The 27,795-nt window shown below is 51.4% G+C and overlaps 1 protein-coding gene across 1 annotated transcript in view; it reads right to left on the reverse strand.

Annotated features, from left to right (window-relative positions):
* Positions 1-27,795, reverse strand: part of CACNA1E (calcium voltage-gated channel subunit alpha1 E) — a 95,137-nt gene that overhangs the window by 17,873 nt on the left and 49,469 nt on the right. Inside the window, exons 9-35 of the mRNA XM_034064406.1 lie at positions 27,386-27,501; positions 26,707-26,760; positions 26,198-26,332; positions 25,686-25,895; positions 24,365-24,477; positions 23,994-24,106; positions 23,750-23,881; positions 23,339-23,411; positions 22,862-22,979; positions 22,469-22,536; positions 20,968-21,065; positions 17,937-17,993; positions 16,097-16,705; positions 15,726-16,000; positions 14,966-15,125; positions 14,328-14,457; positions 13,711-13,770; positions 12,611-12,717; positions 6,706-6,802; positions 5,419-5,579; positions 4,872-5,009; positions 4,110-4,311; positions 3,745-3,909; positions 3,220-3,330; positions 2,114-2,197; positions 1,905-2,030; positions 1,638-1,703 (exon numbers count right to left, since the gene is read on the reverse strand). Of these exons, the coding sequence (XP_033920297.1) occupies positions 1,638-1,703; positions 1,905-2,030; positions 2,114-2,197; positions 3,220-3,330; positions 3,745-3,909; positions 4,110-4,311; positions 4,872-5,009; positions 5,419-5,579; positions 6,706-6,802; positions 12,611-12,717; positions 13,711-13,770; positions 14,328-14,457; positions 14,966-15,125; positions 15,726-16,000; positions 16,097-16,705; positions 17,937-17,993; positions 20,968-21,065; positions 22,469-22,536; positions 22,862-22,979; positions 23,339-23,411; positions 23,750-23,881; positions 23,994-24,106; positions 24,365-24,477; positions 25,686-25,895; positions 26,198-26,332; positions 26,707-26,760; positions 27,386-27,501 (3,778 nt within the window). The remainder of the gene's footprint in view (positions 1-1,637; positions 1,704-1,904; positions 2,031-2,113; positions 2,198-3,219; positions 3,331-3,744; positions 3,910-4,109; positions 4,312-4,871; positions 5,010-5,418; positions 5,580-6,705; positions 6,803-12,610; positions 12,718-13,710; positions 13,771-14,327; positions 14,458-14,965; positions 15,126-15,725; positions 16,001-16,096; positions 16,706-17,936; positions 17,994-20,967; positions 21,066-22,468; positions 22,537-22,861; positions 22,980-23,338; positions 23,412-23,749; positions 23,882-23,993; positions 24,107-24,364; positions 24,478-25,685; positions 25,896-26,197; positions 26,333-26,706; positions 26,761-27,385; positions 27,502-27,795) is intronic.

Below are 27,795 nucleotides of genomic sequence, written 5' to 3' on the forward strand. Positions count from 1 at the left end.
ACAGAGGACCTGGGATCAACAGAGCCCAACTGCTTGACATCCATCCCTCTGCCATGTTACAGGCATCATCTGAGCACTGCACAGCCCCCACTAGTCTTCAACATGCTGGAGGTGCAGGCACGAGTCGCACTGCCATGGTAGGTGCTGAGCCATGGTGCTGGAACCTACCAGGAGCATTTCCCTTTGTGGGAAAATGGTCTGGGGTGCTGGGGTTGGACACAGCAATGTAGGGTAGGGGAAGGGCTCAGCGAGATAGGGACAAACCAACCACTAACCCACCATGGACTGTCAAACACCTGGAACTACCGTCCCCAGGGCCAAAAGAGGCAACAAAGCGCCAAATGTGGACAATACCCTAATAATGACCCACAGCCAAGGCCATGGTAAGACATAACAAATGTTCGTAAAGTGCCTCAAATAGGAAAAATGTGCTGTTATTACTGTTAAATATTTATTCCACTTTCTGTGAACCTAAAAATATACCAAGTGCAGAGTATTTTTTTTCTCTGTACAGGTTTTTTGGAATGTGTAATTGTAGAATATTTTCTGCCTCCAGCTATTTTGCTCAAATAACACCCACAGACTTTACTGCTTGGGGATTTGTTCACAATGGTGTTAAGAAAAAAAAAGTTAAAAAATCGAATACTACCACCCAGCAGGGAAGGGGCTGAGTCAGATGGTGGTTGTTTAGCACAGAGAACACCTGGAGCCACTGCCAACATGAGAGCAGTGAAAACCTGCCACAGGACTCCCAGGGCAGGAGAGATGGGGTGGAAGAGACTGAATACCAGCACTGCCAAGCAGCCTGGGTGGGGTTTGCTGTGCTGCGCTCTGCCTCCCCAGAATGCACCTGTCCTTGTGTTGCTCATCAGGCAACAGTGCTGGATACCGCAGCAGCTCACTCATCAGGCAGCACCAGATCCCAAGCGTTCACCACTGAAGATGCTTTGTCAGATCTTCAGCGTGGGATTTAGTCATCACAGAACTGAGCCAGCCCCGCAGCACGTGTGGAGCTGAGGGTTTTAGCTCATGTGCTTCTTATTTACCATCTGGTGCCTAGAAAGCTTACATCTTCCCATGCTCTGATGACCTCCCACCACCTGGTAGGTCATCGTGGGTCTCTAAGCAAAGGAGCCCACGAAGACCATCAGTGGCATGGTTACAACATAAACCCTGAGCAGAGGGACAATGTGAATGGTGGGCTGCTAAGATCACTTCCATGACCCAGCATTTGGATGAGAAAGGCAGAACGCTGCTCACCAGGTCCTTCAGGCATGAAATCAATCTCTGGGGACTCCCAGGGAGTTGGAAATAGTGACTAATTTCTAAATGAAGGGGTGGAAATTTGAAAGCAGCTGCAACACAGGATGCCCAGCTGAGTCTCCAAGACCACATCTCCAAAGGCACGAGTTATGAAGGCAGCTGTGGAGCTTGACTAAATTCAGTCAACTGCAGCTCCTCCAGGGCACATGATTCTGCAGCTCCCAGAAAAGCTATTCCACCCTCAGGACCTTCCTGGACAGTGACCAAGTGAAGCGACAGGCAGGCACAAGGCTGCTTGCCATACATAACGCTGAGGACATGGTGGTCCAGCCTGCCCACACCAGAGAGATGCACACCGAGATGTCTGTGCTCACCTGCATCCCAATGATTGCATAGATGAAGAAAAGCATGGCAATCAAGAGGCAGACGTAGGGGAGGGCCTGCAAGAGAAGCAGATGAGTGATCTCATTTAGCATAGGTCCAGCTCCAGAGGAGTACAAAACGCACAGTGAGCAGGTAAGCTGTGCTCATCCATCTCTCCTACAAGCCAACAAGTCATCAAGACCTTGGGAACAGCCTGCATTTAGGAGCAGCACCCCAGAACTGTGGCCTGGGATGAGACCAGGACATGTGTGACTTACCTTGAAGGACTGCACAAATGTCCAGAGCAGGATGCGGATGGTGTAACCCTGGCGCAGCAGCTTGATGAGCCGAGCAGCCCGGAAAAGCTTCAGAAAGCTCATGTTGAAGCTGCTGGTGTTCACCAGCTGGGAGGAGATGAGAGTCAGAGGGAGGCAGGAGCCCCCCACCCTGTAGCAATACACCCCACTGCTCCCAGCCCCTGCTTCACCTTGGTGTCTGTCAGGATGATCTCCGTAATGCTGCCGATGACAGTGATGAAGTCAAAAATGTTCCAGGTGTCCCGAAAATAATTCTGCAGAAGGAAGGAAAGAGGAAACACAGATTTGATCTTGGGGCTGGCAAGTCTGAAGGATGCTGGGCCACAGACGAAGGCTGCTCACAGACAATGGTGGCAGCAGCAGCAGAGACCTGGCTGCCCATTTGTATGCCACCACAGTCTGGAGCACCTTCTTGCGTCTGAGATGGTGGCAGACCCAAGAGTGTCTGCGGCAAGCATCTTCTCCTGGGAGATGACTCACATATCCAACAGGTCATCCTGGTGAAAGGGAGTGGGAAAAGCAGCCACAGCCAGCCCTGGTCAGGCTGCAATAGCTCATCAAGCTGACTCTCACAGCCACAAGGCTGCTTTGCCCTCCTCTTCATGGGCACCCAGACCCACCTCAGCCTCTGCTGGTTTTGTAGCAGCTGGTGCAACACCAGACTTCACTATGGCTGGTGCTGCTAGGAGTAAGGAACTAGAAACCCTCCTGCTAGAGGACCTCACTTCCCAGTATGCATTACAAACAGGAAAGAAAATATAACAGAGCAAATCCAACAGTTGCTCATAAGCCACAGAGTAGCCAAAGAAAAGGCAGTCCATGGCTTCAAGTCTTAAATGAGCAACTGGGGACTTGAAGACTGAATGAGGCAGGGAGGTCTAACTGCTGGCCAGGTCTGGTCCAATTGATACAGCCCAAGGACAACAACACAGTAACATCTCATGGCTCCTGGGGTTAAGGGACTGCAGCCACCAGAATAATTGCAGCAGCAGTTGGCTTTAGCAGAGCAGCTGCACAAAACATACTCTGGGTCCAGGCACCAGAGTACCACAGGAACAAGGCAAAAAGTAAAGCAATGGTGTGGCTTCCCCGACCAGCACCCAGCAGTGAGAAATTTAACGAGAAACAAAGAAGTGATTCCAGCCTAAAAGCAGCTCTCTGGCTGGGACCCAAAATAAAGAGAAACAACCTCACATTATTAACACCTTCCTCTGTGATCTGTATGCTGCCAAAGTCCAAATTAGTACCCTCATCAAGAACAGGAGCAGCCACTCACCAGGAAGCCGAAAGCTATGATCTTGAGGACACACTCTAAGGAGAACACCATGGTAAATGCGATGTTCAGGTACTTCAGGGCCAGCTCGTAGGTGTATGGAGCAGAGTAGTACTGATGGAAAGAGAGAGACATTGCTAGCCAGGAGGAGGCCTGCAAGCCTTTTGGCTAGACTGTCCCAGGAAAGACCTGTGGTGGACCATATATATATTCCTTGCCTCAAGACTATCTCATCATTCCCCTCTCCACACCTCTCTCAGGCCAGCTGTGACTCCTTCTCAGAAGGAAGCATGGAGTAAATCCAGATCTTTCTGCAGTAGTTAAAAAGTCCAGATCGTTTGTGTCATCTTGCTTAGGGAACATCTTGCCTCCAGTTTGGGGCATGTGGTGTTTCAAGTGACTATGCCAAGGAACACATGCTTAGACTTTGCCTCAGAATATCTCCTAGAAACTACCAAAATACCCTCCAGTCCCATCCTCCTTCTCCCCACTGCCACAGACAGGACAGGCTTACTCTGACCAGCTCACCTTCATCATCAGCACAACAGTGTTCAATGCTATCATGGCCATGATGGTGTACTCGAAGGATGGGGAGACCACAAAGTGCCAGACCCGGTACTGGAAGGTGTGCCGGTTCTGGGGCATGTACCGCGTGAGGGGTTTGGCACTGATGGCAAAGTCAATACAGGCCCTCTGGAATAAAATAACATGCATCAGACCCTGGCCAATGGTAACATGGGGGACAGCAGCTGCCACACTTTTTTCCTTCATGGGCTGGGCAGGCAGGTGGCTCACAAGTTTCTTACACCTTTTCAACACCTAGGGAGCCCCAAGCTCCCAAATGGCAGAAACCCCATGGAAACATCCCTTTTTCCCCCCTCCCCAGACCATACCTCATTCTTCTCCAGACTGCACTCCTCCATCATTTTGTCTCCCTGCTCTTGGAATGTAATGATGATGAGAGCCACAAAAATGTTGACGAAGAAGAAAGGGAAGACCACAAAATAGACGACATAAAAAATGGACATCTCCATGCGGTTGCTGCGGCTGGGCCCACGGTCCTCCTCTGTCACATCCACTGAATGCTGCAGCACCCTGTGGGCAGACAGGTGAGGAAAAGCAACCAGAGATATGCCCTTCAGGTCTGCCACCATGTGGCACTTCTCACGGGACCCACTTTGTACAGACAGTTCCGTTTGACCACACTTGTAACAACGATAAGATAAAGCTCTGCCTTAACCTGCTTTATAAGGACAACTCTTGTAAGTGGCTACAGCTTGCTTTATGGTGCTTTGCTTGTGCCCCTGATGGAAAATGGATTTTCCTGTGCTCTATACAGAGAGAAAAAAAGTTGCCCAAGCTCACATGAGCATGGAGAGAGGTGTAGTCCTACAGTCATCTCTAAAACTGACCTAAAATATTGCTCAGAGCCACACAGGATAAGGATTACCCATTATTGACTCCCCAAGGAAGAAGCTAACCAATCCACAGTCCCAGCCTCATATGGGGGCTAAAAACTCTTTTGTCCTGATATAATTTCTCACCGTCCTTGTCCTCCTCCCTGACCAGCATTTCCTCTCTCAATCCTGCCTGAATGTAGCCAGTTATTAACCCAACCACCCCATTCAAGGGGGCAGATGAAGCAGAATACTCACTGGGGCCAACCCTCTCCGGTGGAGACTGTGAAGAGAGTGAGCAAAGCCCAGATTATATTGTCATAGTGAAACTCATGGCGCTTCCATTCCCGGCACTTCACCTCCATCTTGTTCTTCTCATGGTCCACATAGTTCCCTCTGCAAGGTTGAGAGAGAGCAATGACCTTGCTTTTTAAGCTGCCAGACTATCAGACAATGGCTTTAAACCCTGGGGCAGTGTGTGTGTACAGTGGGGGGGCACCTCTATTCCTGCAAGGCTGGAGGGAAAAATGGGGAGAGGCTGGATAACAACCCGGGAGAAGCAGAGAAGGGAAAAGCAAATGGGGAGAAGGCAGAAAAAGAACAGGAGCAAAATAAAGGGCTCTGCATCTCACATCCCATGCAAGGATGCACAGTCCTGATACAGCACTGGGGACAGGGCTCAGCCCATGCTGTCCACCCGAAGAGACAATGGCCAAGAGCGAGTCTTGCCATAGAAGACATTACCCAGTACCCTGCCTTTGCCAGAGGTGTAAGCAGCATCGGACCTACTGAACAGGGAACCTACATGCAGTCCTTCTCCGTGTCCTTAGAGCTGTCAGTGCAGTAGAAAAACTTCCCCTTGAAGAGCTGAACAGCAATGACAGCAAAGATGAACATGAAGAGCTTGTAGACGATGAGGATATTGAAGACATTCTTGAGAGAAGTCACGACGCAGTCAAAGACAGCCTGAAGGAGAGGGCATAACTCACCTTAGGGAACTCACAGTCTTAGCAAAGAGCAGGACCAAAACTAGACTATCATGTGGAAAAACATCTTCCACTTGTGGTGGGGAAAGGAGAAAATTGCTGGGACTTCTTGCAGGCAAAAAGCTATTTCAATAACAAGTTTAACACCCAGAGTACCCCCAGCACACACACAGACACCACACAGCCCCTGAGACAGAAGCAGAGATGAATATTTACATCCTCAGTGTTCTCTGCAACCAGGGTAGCAGACAGGGGGTTATCCCTATTATTCAATTAGCAGAACTGTAGACCAATTAGTAAACACTTCATTGTTTCACATCATCCCACATAACAAGACAGAGCAAATACCTCTGCCTACAATAGCAGCACCTCCCCAGGCTGTGCTCTCAGGCCTAGTTCTCACAGAACTGTAAGAGGAATGTCCTTATCCCTGCTTTGTGGTGGAAACAGAGGTGTCCAGAAATGAACTGACATGGGCTGAATCCATCCACTGATCATGAAGAAAAGTTGGAGTCAAAATCCAAGTCTCCAGGGTGCCACCCTGGATCTCATGCATCAGCCAAATAACCTCTTGTAAGAAAAAAAAAAATAGGGCTTCTTTGGGCTCCTTCTCCTTTTTGGCTCTATACTCTATCAGCCAAGGTAGGGAAATCCATAATCCTACTGTTGCTGCATAAAAAAATATCTCTATTGAGATGGGAAATCCCCCTCCAGTGCAACACCATGACAGCACAGCACACACAATCCCAAGGTGTTTGCAAAATGCTCTGGAAAGAGATTTGAGCTACCCCAAAGCCAGGGCAGCTTATTTTATCAGGAGAGTGCCTGGCCTTTGCTGCCTCATGTCCACTCCAGCCCCAATTACCCTGGCAAAAGAACTAACTCTGACACCTTGCAGAGATACAGGCTTGCTTTTAATAACTCATTGCACCTTCAGATATGAAGCAGCCTGAAGGATGTTGTGTTTGAAAATGGGGCTCTGAAAACAGCAAATGCTTTGAAAACTACTTGCTCACTGCTCACAAGCAAATCAATGTGCAGGGTCCCTGCACCCACAAGTCCATGCTGAAGAAGATAGATGTAAGACAGGAGATGGGGAACATTACCTTCAGCTTGGGCAGTCGCTTGATGGTTTTCAAGGGCCTCAAGACTCGTAGCACACGGAGAGACTTGATGGTCTTGATATCCCGGCCCTTGTTGGTCCTATCGCATCAGAGGGAGGCACACGCACCCAAAAATGAAACAGAGAGACACTAATCTTGCAGCCCCAGGGGTAGATTGTCTAGGGACTTCAACAGATGACACCCTACCCCCCCCCCCGCACTTCCTGCACACTTAAGGATGGGAACAGGGGGCACACAAACGTGTGACTGCTGAGTGCTCAAGCCCATATGGGTGAGTCTCCTTCAGCACACGCACTGACAGCTGGCAGAGATGAAAAAGAAACAATAATCTCCTACTCAGGATTAGCAACTTTTCCCTTTTGCTGGGGAGCAGCAACCTTAATAAACTGTGGGAAGTAGTGTGATGCCAGGTGTCCTTTCCCTGAGGAAGGGCATGCTGCCTTTCCCCATGTCCCTAAGCCATGTAGCTCAACAGGGCAAGGAGGTTTGCTTCCTGCTGCAGGTATGTGCCATTTGCACATGGGGCTTGCAGAAGGCCACCACCATTGCAAACTGTTTTCTACCATTACTACTGGCTGCAAGAAATTCATAACAAAATTAAGAAAATGCACTCAATGGGCTGTACATGCTGTGTCTCACAATATCTTTTCCATCCCAGTTTAAACTTGAGATTCATGGTCCTTACTTTAAGGTTAGAGTGCTATGGAAGCACCTGCTCTGTGCTTGGTTTGTTCACACAAATGCTGCACTTACAGCTTTCTGCCTTATTCTATCAGTACTACATAACATGGTCAGACTGGTCTTCTATCTCACACACATATAATACCTCAGCCCTCTCCTGCCTCTCCAGATCAGGGCTGTACTTGCCACCACCCCAAGTCAGCTGAGGCAGAGCTTACCAGTAGAATTATTTAGAAAAGCCCCCTCGTGACCCTAATTTAATGAAAAGTGTGATTAATCCAAACCACAATACCATTTTTAAACCTTGCCTTTTAACCAAAGCCCATGAGCTGGATCCCAGGATGGAATAGAGAGGCCCTGGTGAAGGTGGCATAGTTTAGATCCACCAGGCACACTCAAAAAACATTGATGAAATGACTTACAACTGACTACAAATGACTTACAAATGACTCCAAATTACACAGCTCCTTTGCAAAGGCTAATGAAACAAGGAGCACAATACTGGGCATAAACATGAAGAGATGGAAACAAACCACTAATTCATAGTCCTCCCTAGGAGCACAGCCTCACAAATGCACAGGAAGCGATTGTACAAACAGGACTCATTCTGCATCTTGTGGCTCCTGTTCTGCTCAGTATTAGGGCCTGGGTAAATGCTTGGGGCATCTGACTTGGGGCTGGGGCAAGGATTTGAGTGCTTGGTTAGTGCAAGCTGCCATCAAGAACAATTAAACTGCAGTGCTTTAGATCTGACAAGGAGGGACCTCTTCAGACTTCAGAAAACCTCTTGTGGAATTGCTTGCTCAGTCTACAACCAAGACTGAGCTCTCCCCAGGCCCCTGCGCTTGGCATGAACCACATCCCATGTGTCACTGTGGTACTTCAGTGCTGGCAAAGGCCCCACTAGGGCAGAGCGCTCTGTTCTGAGATGGACACCACTTTTCCTGCGCCCTGATGCCATGAGTGTGCTTCACACCATCTATATGTGTACCACACAGACATTGAAATCTGCAATGAAAGCACCTTCCTCTGAAGGCAAGGAATTGCACTGCTTGCAAAGAAAATCCCACCAGCACTTTCCCAGAGCACATCACCTTTAATGCCTCTCAGGGCAATACAGAGATACATGCAGAACAATGTACTCCAGCCTCTGCAAATGCAGCCCAGGTTTCAGACAGACACACGTTTGCACCCATCTCCCCAGGGCAGCACCCCACAATGATGTGACTAGCATAGTTACCCCAAAGCATTCCTGTCGGTGATCCAGCCCAGCAGCCATGAAACAGCACCAGCAGAGAGAAGGAAAAAGAAAGAGGAGAGGAAGAAGGTAAGAAAACCATCAGGGGAGCTGCAGGGGGATGACTGCAGTCTCTCAGGTGCAGGGATCCTGTAGCAGCCCTCGCTGCCCCATGCCTAGGTTGAATGGCACAATGAGTAGACCACCCTGTGTCCTCCAGGATGGGGCTTATCTGCAAGGAGGGACTCACCCAGCAAGCCAGGAGCCCTGGGCCCACCCTGCTGGAGATTTTAGGAAAGGGGCACATAGTGAAACCTCTGCTGCTAGAGGAACTGCAGAGAGTGGGACAGTGGGTAACAGCAGGCAGGCACATGGCGCTCCTCAGCCAGGAACTGGGGAGAGACCTTGAGACATGGCCACAGCCAGCCAAAGGCAGGTGGGAACCTACCTGCAAGGCTACAGTAGTTCCCACTCAAACTGGCTAAGTCTGCTAAACACCCCCATCAAGAAATCCACTAATGAAGAGCCTGAGCTGCAGTGCAGGATCTCCTACAACCCAGCATGACATCCGCTTGGACAAGTGAAGGTGGTCTACAAAGTCCCTTGCTGGAAACAAACCTCTGTCCTTTGCTTGATGAGTCCCTGTGACATGCACACAGTGCTCAGCACTGTCAGTAAAGCCTAAGAAGTAAAATGTTTCTTAAAAAACATAAAAGCAACCCAAGATTCTGGCTGTATGTTAGTGAAACAGATGGAAGGTGTGTTGAAAATTTGATGGTTTAACTTTGTAGCACTTCCATGATGTGATATCAGACCACTGTTCTGACCAGCCTCGCCCCAGATTATTCTGCAGTAGGCACAGGTCATTTTTGCTTCCAGACACTGGTGCTGACAGACACAAGGGATTGCTGCTTGGCAAGGAAAGAAGCCCCTTTGCTGGGTACCTCTGTGTGGAGAAACACCTGCCCTTGCTCACCAGGTAAGAAAATGAGGGCTACACACTGACCACCAAACCTTTTCACCACTCAGCCTTTCCCACTGTTGCAACCCCACAGGCAAAGGCATCACTGCCTCTTGACAGCTCTGCAAAGCTGCAAGTGAGCATCCCTCCTTTGCACAATGCCCATCAGACAATGCCATGGGAGGCAAAAATGAGCAGGGTCTTTAGTTATGGTTCTGGTTATTTCAACTAATTTAATTTTAACTCTTTGGAGATTTATGGTTTTATACTGGGCTTTTTATTTAGGCTGCGTTTGGATTGACGTATTAGGTTTCCACATGGAGAGCTACAGATCAGCCAAGACAGTCTATTACTCAGTATGTATGGGCTCCAAGGAGGCAGTGGGCAAGCCACTATAGCACACGAAGAGATGGCTTTACGGAAGGACATCTGCGTATTGGTGATTTTGATGTGGCATCAATAGCCAGCAGATGATGGCGGTGCCACTGGAGAGCTCAGAGACCTCCTGCTCTGCCCACAGCTACCCAGGAGCCCTGTGGGGAAACCAAACCGCAGAGGGAGGCAAGAGGGGCAGAAAACGCAAACAGCATGGCATGTCCCAGCAACACTTCTACCACGAAGTACTTTTACCCTGTCAACAGCTGCTCTCAACCACACAATCACTGCAGCTACCCTGTGGGCATTGCTTTGCCCACTGTGCTGGGTGGAGGTAAGGAGAGGGAGAGAAAGAACACTTACCCCCAACCCCAGCCCCATATCAAACTGCTCATGGAGGGAGAAGAAACAGAGATGATTTAAACATCACCACCAGTTCTCCTCTTGAAACCAAGAAGGGAGGGAAAGAAGGAGGGAGGGAGAGCAACGGGTTGGGACACATACAACTGGAGAACATCCTGCAGCTCCACAGCAGTGATGGGCTGCCAGGGGGAGAGGCAGGTGTTCTTATGAATGCTTTATAAGGTATAAACCCATCAGAAATCACTGCAGCTCCTTTGTTCCCCTCACCCCCAAAGCCATGAGATCATCTCCAGCAGGAGCCACCATCAGATGTGGGGGAGGGGGACAACACTGCAGGTTTACATTATAAAGAGCCCTCATCCCCGACACAAGCAGTTTGGTGTCTACCTGGCTATAGCTGCAAGAGTGAGCAGGTGACATAGATTCTTGCTGCATTGCCATAGCCAGTGATGGTGCTCACCCTTAAGAATTCAGCTGCCCTGTGCCCAAAGGGACCTGTCCTTCCCTTGGGAGGCTGGGAACAGGTGGCAAGTGGAGCTGGAAAGGCACAGCAGCTTTCCCACATGCTCAGAATTGGCACATGGGGACCCTGCCAGCTCCAGCAGCCACTCCAGCAATCGTGTTACCTTTGTGGGGTGGGGGCAAGAGAACAGTAAACTAACAGATTATGGTACTGTTAGCAGTGGTAAGGACATCCCATCCACCCAGGAGCAGGCTGAGCCATCAATCTATGGACCTCCAGCCATCATAAAGTCTTGATGGAAGACTTTCCTTCCAGCCTTGGAAGGAAAAGGCTCCCTTGTCCTCTTGAAATTCCCCAAACCACCCAGGGCATCTTAAGGCTGCTGATGCCCTTGGGCCCGTCCCCATCTCAGCATACTCTGAGGGGCTGTCCTGGCAAAAGAAGGCTCAGCCAGACCCTGAAGATGCTGAATCCATCCTGGGTGGTTTAGAGCAATGTCCCCAGCAGCCAATCCTTTCCCATGGTCTTTCCCCATACCGGGATCTGCGGTCGGGCCCCCTTCTTTGCCCAGGGGCTGGTACATCCCTGTGCTGAGCAAGCTGAATTCTCCCATGCTCCTCCCAAGGAGAGAGCAGTGGCAGAAAGCATCAGGAGAGGAAGTGGGTGAGAAAGATGAGGAAGGCAAAAGCAGTAAACCAGGGAAGGTGCAAGTGGGTAAGAGCAAAGGAAAGGAGCTGCCACCTGGCCTTGGGTGAGAAGGGAGGGATGGATTATGGGCTGTAATCCATCGAGTGACCTCAGAGCTTGGACTCAGCCACCCCAAGGGCCTCACACAGTACCTGAGCTGTGGACAAGGACAGGGCTCCAATCCCTCTCACCAGCACTAACGTCATCGCCGCCAGTGTCAAAAGCACAAAGAGAGAACAACAGCGTGACAAATGAGCATGAGCCTCTCCTCTCTTCTTCTCTTCCTCCACAGGCACTAATGAGGAACCACAGCCCTGGGGACAAGAGGGTGCCCCTTATCTGCAAGCATCACACTGGCACCCACTCTCTGGGTACCAGCACATTCTCCCTGCACTCTCACTGTACCTCTGTCCAATCAGCAGCACAGAGGGGGGCAGAGCAGCACGAAATTCATCCCTGGATGCTCCTGCCCTCCATGGCATGGGCACCAGAGACATCAAGCTACCCTGGAGAGGAAGACCTGCAGGTGCCACAAGCTTGGTACTGGTGCCAAACTGAAAGGCGATGCTTAGTGGGGACATACTACAGAGCAAGCACTCTGCCCTCACTATGATGCTGCAAAGGATGTAGGCACAAACCCCACTAGCTGCATCCCCATCCCTGCAGGTATCCAGGGCAATGCTCTCTCTCTAGAGCAGAGGAAAAGTCACCAGCTATGTGGGACCATTTCCAGCACAAACATCTTTGGAGGGGAGCTCCACCTGACAGGCTGCTGCTTTTTTTGTGCACCCCAGATGTATAACTTTTGCCACCCTCAGGTCTTTTTCCCTCTCTAACAGTCCCTTCTGCACTCTTTCAAGTCCACTTTCACCACCAGCCTCCTAGCATCTCCACCTTGCCTTGCCTTGATCCCTGCCTGCTTGCTCACCAGCATTTGACAAAGAGAAATATCTCTGGAGCAGCCACGCACCACTGCCAGAAGCCGTCTCAGAAGCAAAACAGAAGGGTGCAGAGTAATAAAAACAAAAATCAGGGTCTGGCAGCTGTAACACGCAGTTGCATCTTCCTCCCACCCCGGCCAAAGGAAGGCAGGGAGCTGACAATGACAACAGCCACTTACGCCAAGGCAAAAGCCACCAGCGCTCCCACCACAACGATGAAATCCAGGATGTTCCAGAGGTCTCGGAAGTAGGAGCCATCCTGAAGGATCAAGCCCTGATCAATCATCTGGAGAGGAGAAACGGTGAGAAAAACAGGCAGGGAATAAGCAGCTTGGCATGAGGTGGAAGCAGCTGCAGGCAGGACATGCTGGGGGACAGGGACATCGATGGGGAGCAGCAGACCTGTCCTCCCTGTACTTCAGGTATATATCAAAGAGTATCATATTCTGTAGAAGCCTGGAGCCTGATAAAACAGTACTGAGCACTCTTGATTCCCACTGTTAAGTACCAGGCTTTAGGTCTCCATCACAGAATCAACTAGGTTGGAAAAAACCTCTAAGATCATCAACCCCACCACTAAACCATGTCACTGAGGGCAAACTGATCTTTGCTCAAAATCCCCACTCATGGTTGCCCCTCACAGCCACCTCTCGTCTGCCCTCTTATGGTGGCCCACGCTATATAGCTGCTGCCCCTACCCCTCATGGCCACCCCTCAAAGCCCATGACTTCCCCTGCTCTCCCCTCATGAACATCCCTCACGGCCACCCCTGCTCTACCTTCATGATCTCCCCTCATGGCTGCCTCTGCTCTCCCCCTTCTGATCTCCCCTCACCCTCATGGCTGTCCCTGTTCTCCCTTCATGATTTCCCCTTACCCCCCATGGCCACCTCTGCTCTCCCTTCATGATCTCTCATCTCAACCCTCACAGCTGCCCCTGCTTTCCCCTCATGATCTCCCCTTACCCACATGGCTGCCTCTGCTCCCCCCTCATGATCTCTCCTCATGGCTGCCCCTGCTCTCCCCTCACCATCTCCCCTCATCCCTCATGGCCGCCTCTCCTGTCCCCTCACCATCTCTCCTTTCCCCTTCCCACTGACCGACACCTGAAATGCCTCAGCAGTGATGGGAACCGTGTGTGCACTCCCCGCCCACCCACTGTGACTCCAAAATCATCCAAATTTAGGACCAGAACTTAAACACTGAGCTATTTCCCACTTGTTGCATGGATACTGCAGGACTCGGCACCTCCAGCACAGCCAGCCTGCAAGGGCTCTTACCTTGATAACCATCTCGAAAGTGAAAACGCCGGTGAAGACATAGTCAAAATACCTCAGGACCTGCAGAGAGAAGGCACGGGTGCTCTGCAGCCACTGCCAGGGAAACGGGCTCACTTGTGCCCACCCAGAACCCATCACCACCCCACATCAGGGCCTGCCCGGCTGAGGTGCAGATGGAGGGTTGGCTTGCTTGCCCCAAACCCAGCCTGTTCCCTGGGAGTTCAGGACAGCCATAAATCCGGCCTGTGTACGTGGACAGGAAACATTTCCTGTGCATGGTGCAAGCAGCTTTGAAATCTGTGAGCCAAAGTCACGCTCGCCTATACCAGTGCATGTGCACATCAGCATCTCCCCAGTTCAAGCTATTTTACTGTCAACAAGGTGCCCTGGTCTGCTGCCCAGGCTCCAAATCCCAAGTGTGGGAGACTGAGAGCAATTTCAGGGTTTATAAAGGAAGGTGGTGGGAAAGAAGTCAGACCCCATGGCACTGTGCAGGTGCTGCCTCTGGCTTCCTTGATCCATGTCCCACATGTGCCCCACCATGGAAGCTAAAATCCTACAGCACCTCTGCCTGCATTGCCTGCATGATAAGGGGAATGGGGGACATTTGCAATCACTTTGTTGCGGTCGGAGTTGGTGAGGACAGGATCCTCTGCTGCAAGGGCAATGCTGCTGGCGGCGATCACCAGAAGGATGCACATCTCGAAGTAGCGCAAGTTCACGATGTAGTGGCAAGCCCTCCGCACCCTGCAGGGAGACAGCCTGACTTGTGAGCCTCTGGCATGGCCCATGTGCAAAATTCATCCCACACCACTGGCTTTCAGGGCAGAACAGGGCAGCAAAGTCTCAGGAGAAAAACAAGGGAGCCCAGGAGTACCTTGGGCTTGATGACCACTTTTCTTGGCTGTCCCAGCCCCCCAGGCAACCCATGGCCAGCCAGAGATAGTCCCCGAGAAACTGGGGTGCTTACTCTTCCAGGCTGCTGGAGCCAGGCAAGAGCTACAGGGGAGCAGAAACTGAAGGTAAATGTAAAAAGTGTTGAATAAAAACCACACCTAACAATCAGCAGTTGGGAGAGAAAACTAGAAGCATGGCTGGCACAGAGGGAGAGCACTGGCTTGGGGAGCACCATGGCTGATTGGGAGCTATTCAACCCCCTTCCCAAGGGAATTCCCTGTTTTCAGTGGTGTCTAGGGGCCTTCCCCTTGCAGACCTCCCTGCCCACAGGCTCCTACAGTCCAAAAAAACATCTCACGGGTTGGTGGTGCTGAAGATGAACATGGAACTGTGCGGCACCATTGCTTTGCCTGTCTCACTTTTGTCCTTCTTCCGCTTCTTCTTCTCCATCTCCTCTTTGTCCTCTTTGGTCTCAGCCTCCTTTAAGGGACTGGCTTCACCATCTGTCTTGTTGCTAACTGCAAGAAAGCGAGAGCCTTTGCCCAGCCTTGTACCAAGACAGCACCCTGGGGTGTCACTGCCACCTGGGCACATGCAATCCCCCTGGTTTCTGCTTTGCATCCCCATGCCATTAGGGGAAGAGCGACCAGAAGGAAAGAAAAGACACAAGCTGCCAGGATGAAGCAGATGAAAGGGGTTTTAACAAGGCCAGCTTTCACAGTGCTGTTTAATTAATAACACTGTTTAAAGCACTCACCTTGACAGCAAGGGTGCTGTTAAGGAGTCTGAGTGGCAGCAAGCTGGGTGGAGGCTGTGAATGTGTTAGGAAAAACAGGGGATTCATGTGCTTTGCCCAGGCAGAAAGGAAGAGGGAAGGAGGAATCAGGCAAAGGGGTGGGTAGCAAGGAGGTAAGAAAAGGAGAAGCTCCCCAGGAGATGGTGGCACATCAGTCCTATGCTGCAAAACTGGGGTGCTGGAAGGAGGTCCTGGAAGAAGCAGCAAGGAAAGCTCCCCAGTTGACAGATGTGGATAGGAAAAGCCATGCAAACAGCTTTCCACCCCCACAGGGTCCCTGAGGGGTGGGAGAGGGACTCAGGAAAGAGAGATGGGTCCTCACTCTGTACCACAGTGGAGTCGTGGACATCGATCATGATGGCAGTGCTCTCCGTGGCCTTCTCAGTGGTGGGGGTGATGGAGGAGAGGTCAGGCTCACTCCGGCTGACAGTGCGGCTAGCCTCCAGCAGTGCTTGCTCACTGGTGTCCGGGCTGCTGCAGTCCTGCTCCATCAGGCTGCCCATCTTCCCTCGGGAGGGCTCAGGTGCCACCTGCGGGGGGGCCCCCACCTCAGTGGTCCCAGTCAGCTCAGCATCACTGGCAGAGACTCCATTTGTCCTGCAGGATGGATGTGGGAGAAAAAGAGGTGCACAAAGGTAAGGGGAGAAGATAAGAAGCTGTAGGAACCAAAAGATGCCCTCCCTGGGTACCAACCTGAAGGGCTCCCTGCTTGCTGCTGTCTCCCCCTGAATCAGCACTTCTGCTGCAACCATGTCCCTGCATTGGTCCCCATCCTGCACCCCTTCCGTGGGGCTGACCTCCTCCAGACTCATCTCCTGGCTGGCTGAGCGGCTCCCCAGGGTGCCAGCTGGCTCCTTCCCCTCCATCCGGGCTCTGCGGTGCCGGCTGCGCCGCTGGCTCTGTCTCATCCTGGCCCTGTCCTCGATGCCACCTCCTGCCCCGTCCTGCTCGCCCAGTTCACAGTTCCCATGGCATGACTTCTGGTGCCAGGGCTCCTTGTCTCGCTTGGCCCGTGGTGATGGGCTCCTCCTGTCCTCACCACTGCAGGGGTTGGTTCCTGGGGCCGGCTGCTCAAGTGCCTCAGCTAGCGGCCGTTCAGCCTTGCCACTCTGCTCCTCGGCGCGTTTCTCCAGGGTGATGCCATCCCCTGGTTTCTTCCTACGGAAGATGCTGGCATGGGGGTTGATGAGAGGTGGCTCATCCTTGTTGATGCCCTCCTGGCTGGACATCTGCATGTGCCGGCGCAGCTGGCTGGTGCGCTGCTCCCACACTGACATGTGGTGCCGCCGGCGACGCTCCCTCCTACAATGGGACAGTTAGAGATTGGCGTCCCAGCCACCCCCTGGGGAAGTAAGTACGCACCCTGGATTCAATTTGGGAATCCCAGGGAGAAGAAAATGCCATCCCCAGGGCTATGGGCTGGATTTCTGCTTCATCCTCAGTCCTCCAGCATCCTTTTGGTGCTGGTAGGGGCTGAAAACAGGACTGAGACTGAACTTCTGTCCCTTCAGAAGGCATCAGGCTGATGGAAGACCAGTCCTAGTAGCCCCACAGCTGACCTGAAGCTTTCAAATAGTGTGCCCAGCTTGCTGGAGCACCCAAAACGCTGGCTTGCCATATCCCAGGCACCTTCCTCTTTTCTGATTGCCTAGGGACACCTTCCTAAATATGGGCAATGCCCTCTCACTGCAGCTGGGGATTTCCTCCTTGCACTGGGGATGTCTCTGCATCATCAGCTTCTTGAAGCTGGGCTCCTTTTCAGAGCAGCACTGTTCTAATGGTACAAATGATGTTGCAGGGACTCTGACAGGAAAGCCAACTTGCCAGCAAGAGTGGTAGTCCTGATGGAATCAGGGCAGTAAGAGGGGAAAAGATGCCAGGTACAAGACCTGCCTTTCTCAGATCAATGGGAGATGTCCTCCTCACCGAGTAGAGGAAGTTCTCTCTCCCTGTGCTCAGCTACACCTGGCCAGGACAGCCTCTCACCCAGTACATCCCAGGTAGAAAGCCTGCCCCAAGGCTTGGGGAGGAGCAGTTTTGGCTGTCTGCACGGGAAGGAGCTGTATTTGGCTTCTCTGCGTTCCTGCAGCTCTGCACTAGGGAGGCCTGGGCTATGCCATGAAACTTGCAGAGCTGTGAATATGCACACAAACACCCTGGAGAAGACAGACAGGCCCTTCCCAACACACCTAGGCACACAGAAACACCCATGAGCACACACATGTACATACACTACTCACCCCCCGAGCATGCTTGACTGCACATCCACAGGTAGCAGCACGCACCGACACACGTACTGCAAGGCACACACGAGGAGGTTCGGCACACACAAAACCAAGGCTGCACACACAAACCCATGAATGCACACGCGCGCACACACAAACAGGGGTGCAAAGAGGCACACTGAATACAGGCACACACACGTGACTCCCCCGCCGAGGCGGCCAGCGGGGAGCAGTGTGCACTCCAACCCCGCGGACGCACAGGAAGCACAGGAGCCACAGACGACACGCGCCCCCCCCGGCCCACATACAGGTGGCTGCTGCGTGGCTCCCACATCGACATGTGGTGTCTCCTTCGCCTGTCTCTTCTGGGGAGGAAAAACAAATGGGTTCAATTCCTTCTTCACCCCTCCTTTGACTCGTGTGGGCAAAACAGAGAGGTGTCCCCCCGCGCCGGGCAGCCGGCATCTCTTTGCCTATCGGCTGCCGGCTGCTGGGATGCCAGAGCGCAGCAGCCAGCAGTGAACCCCCTGCACTTACGTGCTCACACACCGGCAACGAGCTGCCTGCAGGGCTTGCCGGCACTCACACTCACGTGCTGCGATCCATTCCGTGGGGGCCACGGACCCTTCCCCACGCCAGCCAGCTGTGCAGCTGCGGCCTCTCAGAAGCCCCGGTACATCCTTGGATATTAAACTCTTTCAAACTGCTCCAAAATCACTTCTCCCGAGCAACACATGGCAATTTGAAAGAGGAAGCAATGCATCAGGCCAGCCCCGAGCTGCTCAGAGCCACTGCCGTGGATTGATGCTGCCCTGAGACTGCAGAGGGGAACATGAAGCTCCCTAAGAAAAGCAATGCATGAGCCCAGGGCTGAGATGCCACAGAGCCCATCATCTAAGCAGCCCCAGCGCAGAGAATTGTAATGGGGCTCTTGATGCCCTTCAATCCCACTGATTTGAGGCAGCTGGGGCAACTGAAAGCTTTATCCTTTCCTTTATCAGCTCAGAAGAGGTTCAAATATGCACAGCTCCAAGCAAACAGCCCTGAGTATATGCAAATGTGCATGCAGTGATTTACAGGTTTTGCTTTTTGCAAATGCTATGTGTGTGTGCAGGACATGCAAACAAATATATTCTCCAACCACATGGGACCAAGCACCTGCGTGCACGCAGAGCTCATGCAGGCGAGATGGCGGTCATCTCGCTGCCGTCCTGCGGTACCCTCAGCCCGCAGGTGAGTCACACTGGTGATTCCCTCCTTATGGCCATGTGCATGGGAACAGCCTGGTGCCACGCTCAAGGCAGAGAGCGAGTTGCAGGCACCCGAAGCAAGTGGCCACATCTTCAAATGCATCCACGCACCGCGTTAGGCACCAACACATGACAGCATCCGCATGCGTCCATCTGGCCACCCACTCATCAAACAGCCCCGAGCCATCTGCACCAGCAGCACCCATGTACAAATACAATACTCTGATCGGCACCACAGCTACCCACGCCAACCTGGCCATGTGGGAGCACTCATCCCTGAGTGCCACCGGACCTCTCTGCAGGCAGGAATGTGTGTACCAAACCTGCCTGTGCCGGGTACCCACATAGAAATGAAGCCATCTGTGTCTGCACACACCGAAACACAGATACCAGCTTGGCTTCACCACTCTGAGTTTCCAACAGCCCTTCAGTACGAGCTCTGCTCTGGCTTGTCCCTTCTTGTGATGTCCCCACCATCCTTCCTTGGCTGCTGGCATCAGTGTAGCACCAACAAAAGCACATCAGACCTGATGCTGGAGATGGTTGCCCCCTGTGGCATCACACGCCCTTCCCTGCCCCTGACAGTATCCATCCTGATGAAGGGGAGGAGCTGGAAAACAGATCTGTGAATATCAATACCTCCCATTTCAATGCCACTAGAACAACAACAAAAGGTTAAAGAGATTTGTTTCCTAATCAGCTGTATCTGACAATGTCTAGAAAATGCTACCAGGGATGTGCAGTGTGGGTAAGTCTTTTAGTGCCTTAATATATTCTATCTCCACTTCCTCCTCTCTCCTATCTCCCCATTCTCCAGCCTCCTGTGCATCCTAAAACCTTCTATTCTCTTGCTTTATCTGACATGTTCCCACTGGTAGCCAGAGACAGTCACAACACACAAACTCTGCCATCTCTCCTGTAACCCTCCCAGTACTTGACCAGGCACAGATTTATTATGAACATCCCATTCCCAAAACAGGGAGATATCTGCAGCTGCTTGGGAGACCAGGCAGGACTTACAAGTACCCCCAGCTCCTGCTGCCCCTAAAACCATGGGTGATGTATGCAGGACGGGGGACCATTACATGCCACTACAGACAAGCGAGGGATGGGGCTATTCCCAATGCTGCCTCCAACCCCTCCCAACTGCTCGCCTGAAGACACCAGTTTCTCTCGATAAATCTGCAAGCGATTGTGCTGTGTACAAGCCTGGCTGAGTTTCAGAGCATAACGAAATCTAAAATTCCCTGGGAAGGGTTTCTATTAAAAAAAGAAAGGGGGGGAAAAATCCTTTCAGCTATACTGAAATGTACTGTTTTGGGAAACAAATCAAAACGCCTTGTTCCAATGTTGACTTGGAAAGTTTTATGTGATTTAGACCATATGACACTGCAAAATAAAGGGAAAAAAACGTGTCTAGGAAGGAAAAAACAGAATTTTCTTCTGCTGAAACACAGATACAAGGCTTCTTGACACCATGCTGGGGGTTTATGTGGCTTGGGGCTATGTTTTCCTGCCCAGATCAAATTTCTGTGTGATCAGACCTGGTTTCACAAACCTGATCCATCTCTCATAACTGCATTCACTACCAGGGAAAGAGCCCGAGGGAGATTTGTGACACTGCTGCTCCCTTCTCCCCCAGCCCTGGCTGCTCTCCCGCAGCTCTGCCATGAAGAAACAGGAACAAATATCACCGCTCCTCAAGAAAAACTTGAGATGCATTCCTCCTCCCCAACCTCCTTTCCCACCCCTAGCAGCAGCCCTGAGTGTCTGAGCTGTACATTTGGGGCAGAAAGCTTCTTCTAGCATATTTCTGCCATGCTCAAGCACTGAGGTGGGCAATTCCAGGTCCTATCGGGTGACCTAGACCCCACTCTGACAGCTCTCCAAAGCCACTGCTGCTCACAGGGAGCATGCTCCTAGACCTTCATCCATCCTCAGGAAGACAACCTGTGCAGAGACCTCTTTTTGTTGCGGCAGCCCCCACATCCAGCCATGTCAGGCTCCACTTCAGCTCTCCACTGGGAAGAGAAGCCCAGCTGGGCTTGCAGGGGCACTGGAGTAATCAGGGGTTGGGGGTGTCACTCACTCGATAGCAGGCATGTTTGGGGCAGACATGGGGCTGACTTCTTTGGCTTTCTGAAGGGCGTGCTTCTGGTTAAATGCCTCCTCTTCCTCCTGCTCGTCCTGCAGAGGAAAGAGGGGACGTGTTTAGTTGGATGCTAGGGTTTCAAGGGAAAGTACAGCCATTGGAGGCAGCAAAGGATGCACAGGTCTACTTTAGATGCCAAGGCCTGAAGGAGAAAGGGTACCTGTACTTCCAGAAGCAGCCTTTAACTTGTGCTATGGGGACACAATTTCCTCACTACACTAGATCTTACTGAAGGCATCAGCACTACTTACACAAGTAACCCAGCCCACTTCAGAAAAGAGCCAGGTCATGCATACTAGAACAGCCCAAGGCAGCATAGACTAGCTCAGCCCTGCCTTCTTCAGGGCCACAGGGGTGAGACAGGCATCCCCCAATGGAGTGGAAGGCAAGGCATCCAAAAATGACCCCGGCAGAGACTGTATTGCTTTAATTAATATGGTTGTGTCTCTGAAGCAAAAAATGTCATTAGGAGTCATTAGCACACACTCAGCCTTTTCAAAAGCTCAGTGCTCCCTTAATTGATGCTGCTGGTACATCATGGGGGTCCCCCAGGCCTCTCACCCCAACGCAACCAGCAGGACCTGGAAGCGCCACCTGCACCCACCACAGGAGGGCAGGGATCCACACACACCCCTCCAGCCAACAAGCACCATGCCCTATTTTGTTTGCTGCTAATGGGTCAAATTTACACCAGCATGGAAACCTCTCAGTGAGCCTTAGGGACCTGAGTAATATGCATAGGCTCTGCAAAAAAAACAGGCACCACAGGATCCCTGGTTCGCTCCAAAGAGTGACAATGACCTTTGCAGCTCTCACCTACTCACCATTATCGAGATGGTGCCCCAAGACTTTAGCATTCCCAAAATATTTCCCAGCATGGTCATAAGAAAAGCTAAGCTCAAAAACCTTCTCAAGCACCATCCCAAATAGAGTCCTAAATCATGTCCACTGCCCTGTGGGTAGATGGGAAATAAATACTGGCACTACTGGAAAGTCTTCCCACTCCACATCTCCAGAGCACTCTGGCAAATAACCATCCCTGCATCAGACCCCATCAGACAGATGAGTTATTGTGGTCTGACAGGAGGCAAACAAAACCAGGGAGCTTAATGGGGAAATAGTTAAGCCACACTTGATGGGAAATATGGGTGTTCGTGGAGATATTAGAATGTTTAAGCACTTTCCTAAATCAAAGTCTAAATGGCTTTGCCCAGTAATATGGGTGTGTGTTTCAGGGAGCACCCTAAGTACATTCGTAGAGAAAGAGCTTCCATTTCCAATTTGACCCAACCTCTTTTCAAGGTAGGCTGAGCTAAGGGATTTGATGGCCCTGGCTCTAGAGTGAGGACAGTCACAGGCACTGCTCCTGGTGCCTTTCCTGCTGGCCCTCTCCTTCACTTTCTGCACAAGAGAAATGAACGGAGCAACAGGAACGTACCTTGGTGAGCTCCTGAGCGTTGGCCAGATTGTCCACTGCAATGGCCAAGAACACGTTCAGCAGAGTATCTGTGAGCAGCTAAGGATGCACAAGCCATGTGTTAAGGATGTGAGTGCCTGCAGCCACCAAATGGGAGTGGCCCTGATGGCTCTTCAGCAGCTGGTGAGGAGCAGCCAAAGGAAAAAACTCCTCACCCATCCCATATATATAGCTTTCACTGAACCTCCAGACAGCTCCTTCTCTGCATCTGGGATACACAAGGCTGCTGTACATATGATGTGTCTCCCTCAATTGGGAAAGGAGGAAGGAGCAGTAGGTAGGGAAGGGGATGCCCTCAGAGAGAGTGATGAGATGGGGTTGTCTCCACTAAAAGCACAGCAGCCAGGTGGATACAGTTTCCAAACAAGGTGAGGACGATGAAATAGATGGAGGACCACATGCCTGAGCGAACGCCTCCCTGGGAGCGGATGCCATTGTACATCACCTCGTTCCAGTCCTCACCTGTCAGTATCTGCAGGAAAGCAAACCAGCAGTTCTGTCACCCACACCTTCCCATCACCTGGACAGTCCCCTTGATCTATTCCACCAATATGCAGGAGCCAAGTACAAAAGCCCTGTGCAGTGGATAACTGACTTCTGCAGCTGCAGCACTTTAGGGAGATGATGCTGGACACTGAGTTCTCCTCAGAAGAGTTTCTATCTCTTTCCATTTAATTAGTTATACAGGAGGAGAGGGGGATGAAGTGAGTTATATCCTAACAGCTGATGGAGGGGAACTTGTTTGGTTTAAATAGCCCTTTCCAACCAGGGAGGAGCAAACCAGTGGTCTCAAGTTCCTTTGGTTGTACCCCTTTGCAGCTCAGCTCCTACCTGAAAAACTGTCATGATGGCAGCAGGGAAGGTGTCAAAGTTGGCTGATGGCGTCCCATCGATGAAGTTAAACCTGGAGGTGAAATTGGGAAGACATAAATGGGCTGGAGTACCAAGAATATAAACCCCCTGAATGCTGTGCTATCACCTCTCTTGTGCTTAGGAGGACTTTTCCTCACTTTAAAATAGGTCTCCTGAGCATTTGGTGCTAGAACCCAAAAGGTCTATTGGCCAGAAGGGCTCACAGAGCCCAAAGGCACCCATTGAGCAGGGTATTTCTGTTTGGGAGAAACAGCACTGTTAGCAGAAGACTGAGGGGAAAGGCTACAACCTTCCTAGGCACCTAAGAGGGTGTCATTGCTTGGCTTTAACAACAGAAGATTCCTTTTCCCCAGACATGAAATGACCTACCTGCCTCCAAACAGCTGCATTCCCAGCAGGGCAAAGACTACAATGAAGAGGAAGAGGAGGAAGAGAAGGCTGATAATAGACTTCATGGAGCTCATCAGTGAGACCACCAAATTCCTCAGGGATGCCCAATACCTAGAAAACAGATACTGCTGGAGCACTTGCAGTGATGCCAACAAGAAAGCAGGATCTGGCTGCAGCCACAGTCTGAGATGAAGGGTGACAGGCATGTACAGTCAGTACATACTTGGTTATTTTAAATATTCGCAGGAGACGAAGGGCTCGCAAGACACTGATCCCAAAAGAGGTTCCTGGTCTGAAGATAGCCCAAACCACTTCGAAGATGCTTCCCACCGTGACCTGAAAAGCAGACATAGCCATGAGTCAAAGACAAGCTCAGGACAGGCTGTTGCAGGAAATCTTCACATGCCTGAAGAAGCACCAACTACCCTGCCCAAGACATGATGTCTCAGTCTGGCAGAGGGAGACTGTCCTGGTAAAAAGGGCTCCCCTGCCCACTGCAAGGGCCATCCCATTCTTCTTCCCCTGAGTGTTTTGCACTGCAGATGCCTTCCAAACATCTCCCCACACAACCACAGCATCTCTGGGGACACCTACCCCACAGTCAAAGCAGTTGAAGGAAGAATGGAAGTAAAGGCGTGGCCCCATCCCATACATCTTTAATGACATCTCCAGGAGGAAGAGACCAAGAAACAGGAACTCTGCATAGTCTGAAAGAGAAAACCCAAACATGCTACCCTTGGGGCACAGAGTTGCATGCAGCATCCTGCACACACCCATCAGCGGCCCATATAGTACACCAGAGGGATGAGACAGATTAAGGGCCACACTCTTCCCCAAGCTCTCAGGGTCTGGGATGAGGGAAGCTTGTCTTTGAGAAGCTAAACTGCATATAACAGAGCATCAACCACACAAGTTAATCATTCAGGGTAGATGCACTAGTGTTATAAGGGGTATGAGAAGACCAGAGACAGCCACCATGGAGCAGAGCAGCAATTTAGCATTATAGACAGTGCTTGTGGCATCTGCAAAGTAAACTACATGACACTGTAGAATATTAGCAACCTGGATTTAAATCATTGCACAACTAGAACATGGCCAGGGAAATGAAGCCAAACAGCCAAGAGCCAGTGAAAACCTTCTCCAGCTATTTCATGAAAATTACCAGGCAAGAGTCTGGCTCTTCACCTTGTCCAAAAGATGCTTCTCACCATGACCAGCTGCCATATCACACTGTGGCATCCTGGGATCCCAGCAGGCCTGAGCATGTTATTACAGAGTTGGGAAGGCCCACTGCTTGACAGGGACAATTTCAAGGTGAGTAAGAATAATACGGCTGAGAAAGCAGCTCAGGGGTAAACATGGCTGCTGTGGGGTTGACCACACTGCACTGCAGTTAGCACCATGCACTGCCTCTGAGACCTGACCATAGCCCAGAGAGGGCTGGGGGATGCTCCAATATGGGGTTTCAAGCTTGGGAACTCCATGCCGTGCTTTGCACCAAATCTTTAACCAGGGTTTCTCCCACAACCAGTCTCATCTCTGCAAATTCACACCTTTTCAGCAGTTGCTAGATGTATTTCCAGCAAGCTTTCCATCACCACTGCTCACAATTTTAGGATAAACGCAGCTCAGATCTGTTCCTCTCTTCTGACAAACACACCAGACCTGAAGAGCATATGGCCAGTACAACCCCTTCATGTTTATTCACTGAGGTGAAACAACCATCAGTGGCCGTGAAGTCAACGGCAAAGCCGAATTAAATCACTGTACATGGTCCTTTGTTGTTAGCAGTGAACAAATGTAGTTCATGTTATTCCCCACCCAGCTCCATACGAGCGTGTCTCTGGTGAGATTCATCCCCACATGCCTGGGGTAAGGAGCAGCTCTCACACCTACACAAAGCCCAGGGACTCACAGAGGAAGTGAGTGAGCCAGGCTGGCTGGTTGTGATGGACGATGGCCACACAGGCAGTGTTGAGAGCTACCAGGCTCAAGACGATCCAGTAGAAGACCTGGGATTTCACCATGTGGCGAACAGAGATGCGCAGGAGTCGCTCCTTGTGCCGTAAGTAGGAGGCACCGTCCACTCTGGCGCCTTTGAGACCAGAATGACTCAAGGGGTTACCTAAGGGAAAAGAGTGGGGACAAGGAGTTGGGTGCTCCAGTCAAGATGAGGGGAGGAGTTCAGTGCCTCAGCCTGCCCTGCAACATGAGACAAGACAGATGGCTCACAGAAACTGCTTTTATGGAACAAGAATTATCCAGGCTGGGTTTGTGTGGCACAGTGGGCAGCAGGTGATTTTCCCCCTTTGCTGCCAAACTAGCAGAGATGGCTGGTCTGTGATAGTCTCCATGTTATGCGTATGACTCTGGTAACTCATTAAGCTGGCAGAAATTTTGGGGAAGCAAGCTGCAAACTTTACTGACCCAAGGTTGGATGAAGAGGTCTTCTTTGTGCCAGCCTCCGCTCGCCTACAGAGGAGATATCAACACAGTGTTCATCACTCGAGTCACGGTTCATGGCATCTGTCCGGTTCCTTTTGATGGTCGCTCGCCTAAGCACTGGGAAGGGAAGAGGAATGGGTGCTAGAGCCATAGTGGCCCAACTATGTGGCTACCGATTCTCTTGGTAGCCAGCTCATTGGACCAGGACATGGTGATTAGTACTTAGCTATCTCAGGTCTGGTAGTAAGGCAGAGATACTCAGGTGACCCTAGTCCAGAGTGCTCCCTTTCATGGAACCAGACACCTCCTGGCCTCCACATTGTCTCAGAGGTTATGTCATTGATTCACACCCCCACACCGCTCTCTTGGGCTGAAGATCCCACTGGGGTATCCCCAGGCCTCCCATCACAGCTGAAGGGTTTCAATCTCCAGCTACGGGCAGGTAGAAGGAAGGGTAGTGAGATTTTTAGGAAGGGCATTGCTTGTCTTACCTTCCAAGGCTGAGGTCCCAGAATTTTTGTTTTCTTCAGCCAGCATGACTTCCTCTATGCAAAACACACAGCTCAGCATCAGGAGATAAGATACCATCAGCTGAATACATCAGACTTATTGCCTTACTTACATGGGCTGTCATGCCTGGATGGGCTGCCAGCAGGAAGTCTGGAAAGCTCCACCACCCCCAGCCCTCACCCAGGTCCAGGAGCCCTGAAGTGGGCCCTAGTGAGTGCATCCCCTCCAGACTGCTCCCAGTACAGGTACAGCTGGAAAACCACAGTCACCGTTCACTGCTCTACTTTCCCACTGCCCACCACTGCAGGGAACTCCAGCAAATATCAAGAGAAAGGAAACCATGGCAGAGCAAAGCTCACAGCTGTGATGCTCACAGCCTCCCCCAGAGATGTAATACACCTCATGTTCAAAATACAAGTTTCATGCCACAGAACATGAGGTTTCATGTTGGTGATGTCCTTGCATGCAGTCTGGCTGGACCATCACACCATCTGGGACCGAGCTCACCCGTGAAGCCAATACCAACATGTGAGCACCTGTGCAACTCTGGGGTTGCATTGGACGATGTTCAGGGATCCCTTCCCATGCCCACCACCCATAACCAGCAGCACATGTTGCCCACCATACCGCAGGGACCTCCCATGGCCCAGGAGCCTTTACCCGCTTTGTCTATCCAGGCCCGGTAACCATTGAGCTCCCGCTCAATCTGCTGCTGGCGCCGTAGCTTCATGAAGGCTCGGCGGTTCTCCACTCTTTCACGCTCTTTGGCAAACTCCCTGGGAAAGGGCAAAAGGGGGTGGTGAGAGGAGCTGGGGTTGGGGAGATGCACAGCCATCCCCAGCCAAAGCATGGCCAGTGAATGGGTGAACAATGAGAGGTGGAGAGGCTTCTTTGCAGGAGGAAAGGCATGGATGTATGTGAGCAAACCCCCTGCTTGGTCACTCAGCCCTGCATGCCCTAGCTGGGAGCCACTAGTGTTCAGGGAGAGTGCTCCCAGTGCCACCTGCCTCCAGCACCAACTCAGCTTCTGCATGTCCCTTAGGAATAAAAACTGGGCACTGTGGGTAGGC

Source organism: Melopsittacus undulatus, chromosome 6 (assembly GCF_012275295.1).
Source record: "Melopsittacus undulatus isolate bMelUnd1 chromosome 6, bMelUnd1.mat.Z, whole genome shotgun sequence".
Taxonomy (NCBI): domain Eukaryota; kingdom Metazoa; phylum Chordata; class Aves; order Psittaciformes; family Psittaculidae; genus Melopsittacus; species Melopsittacus undulatus.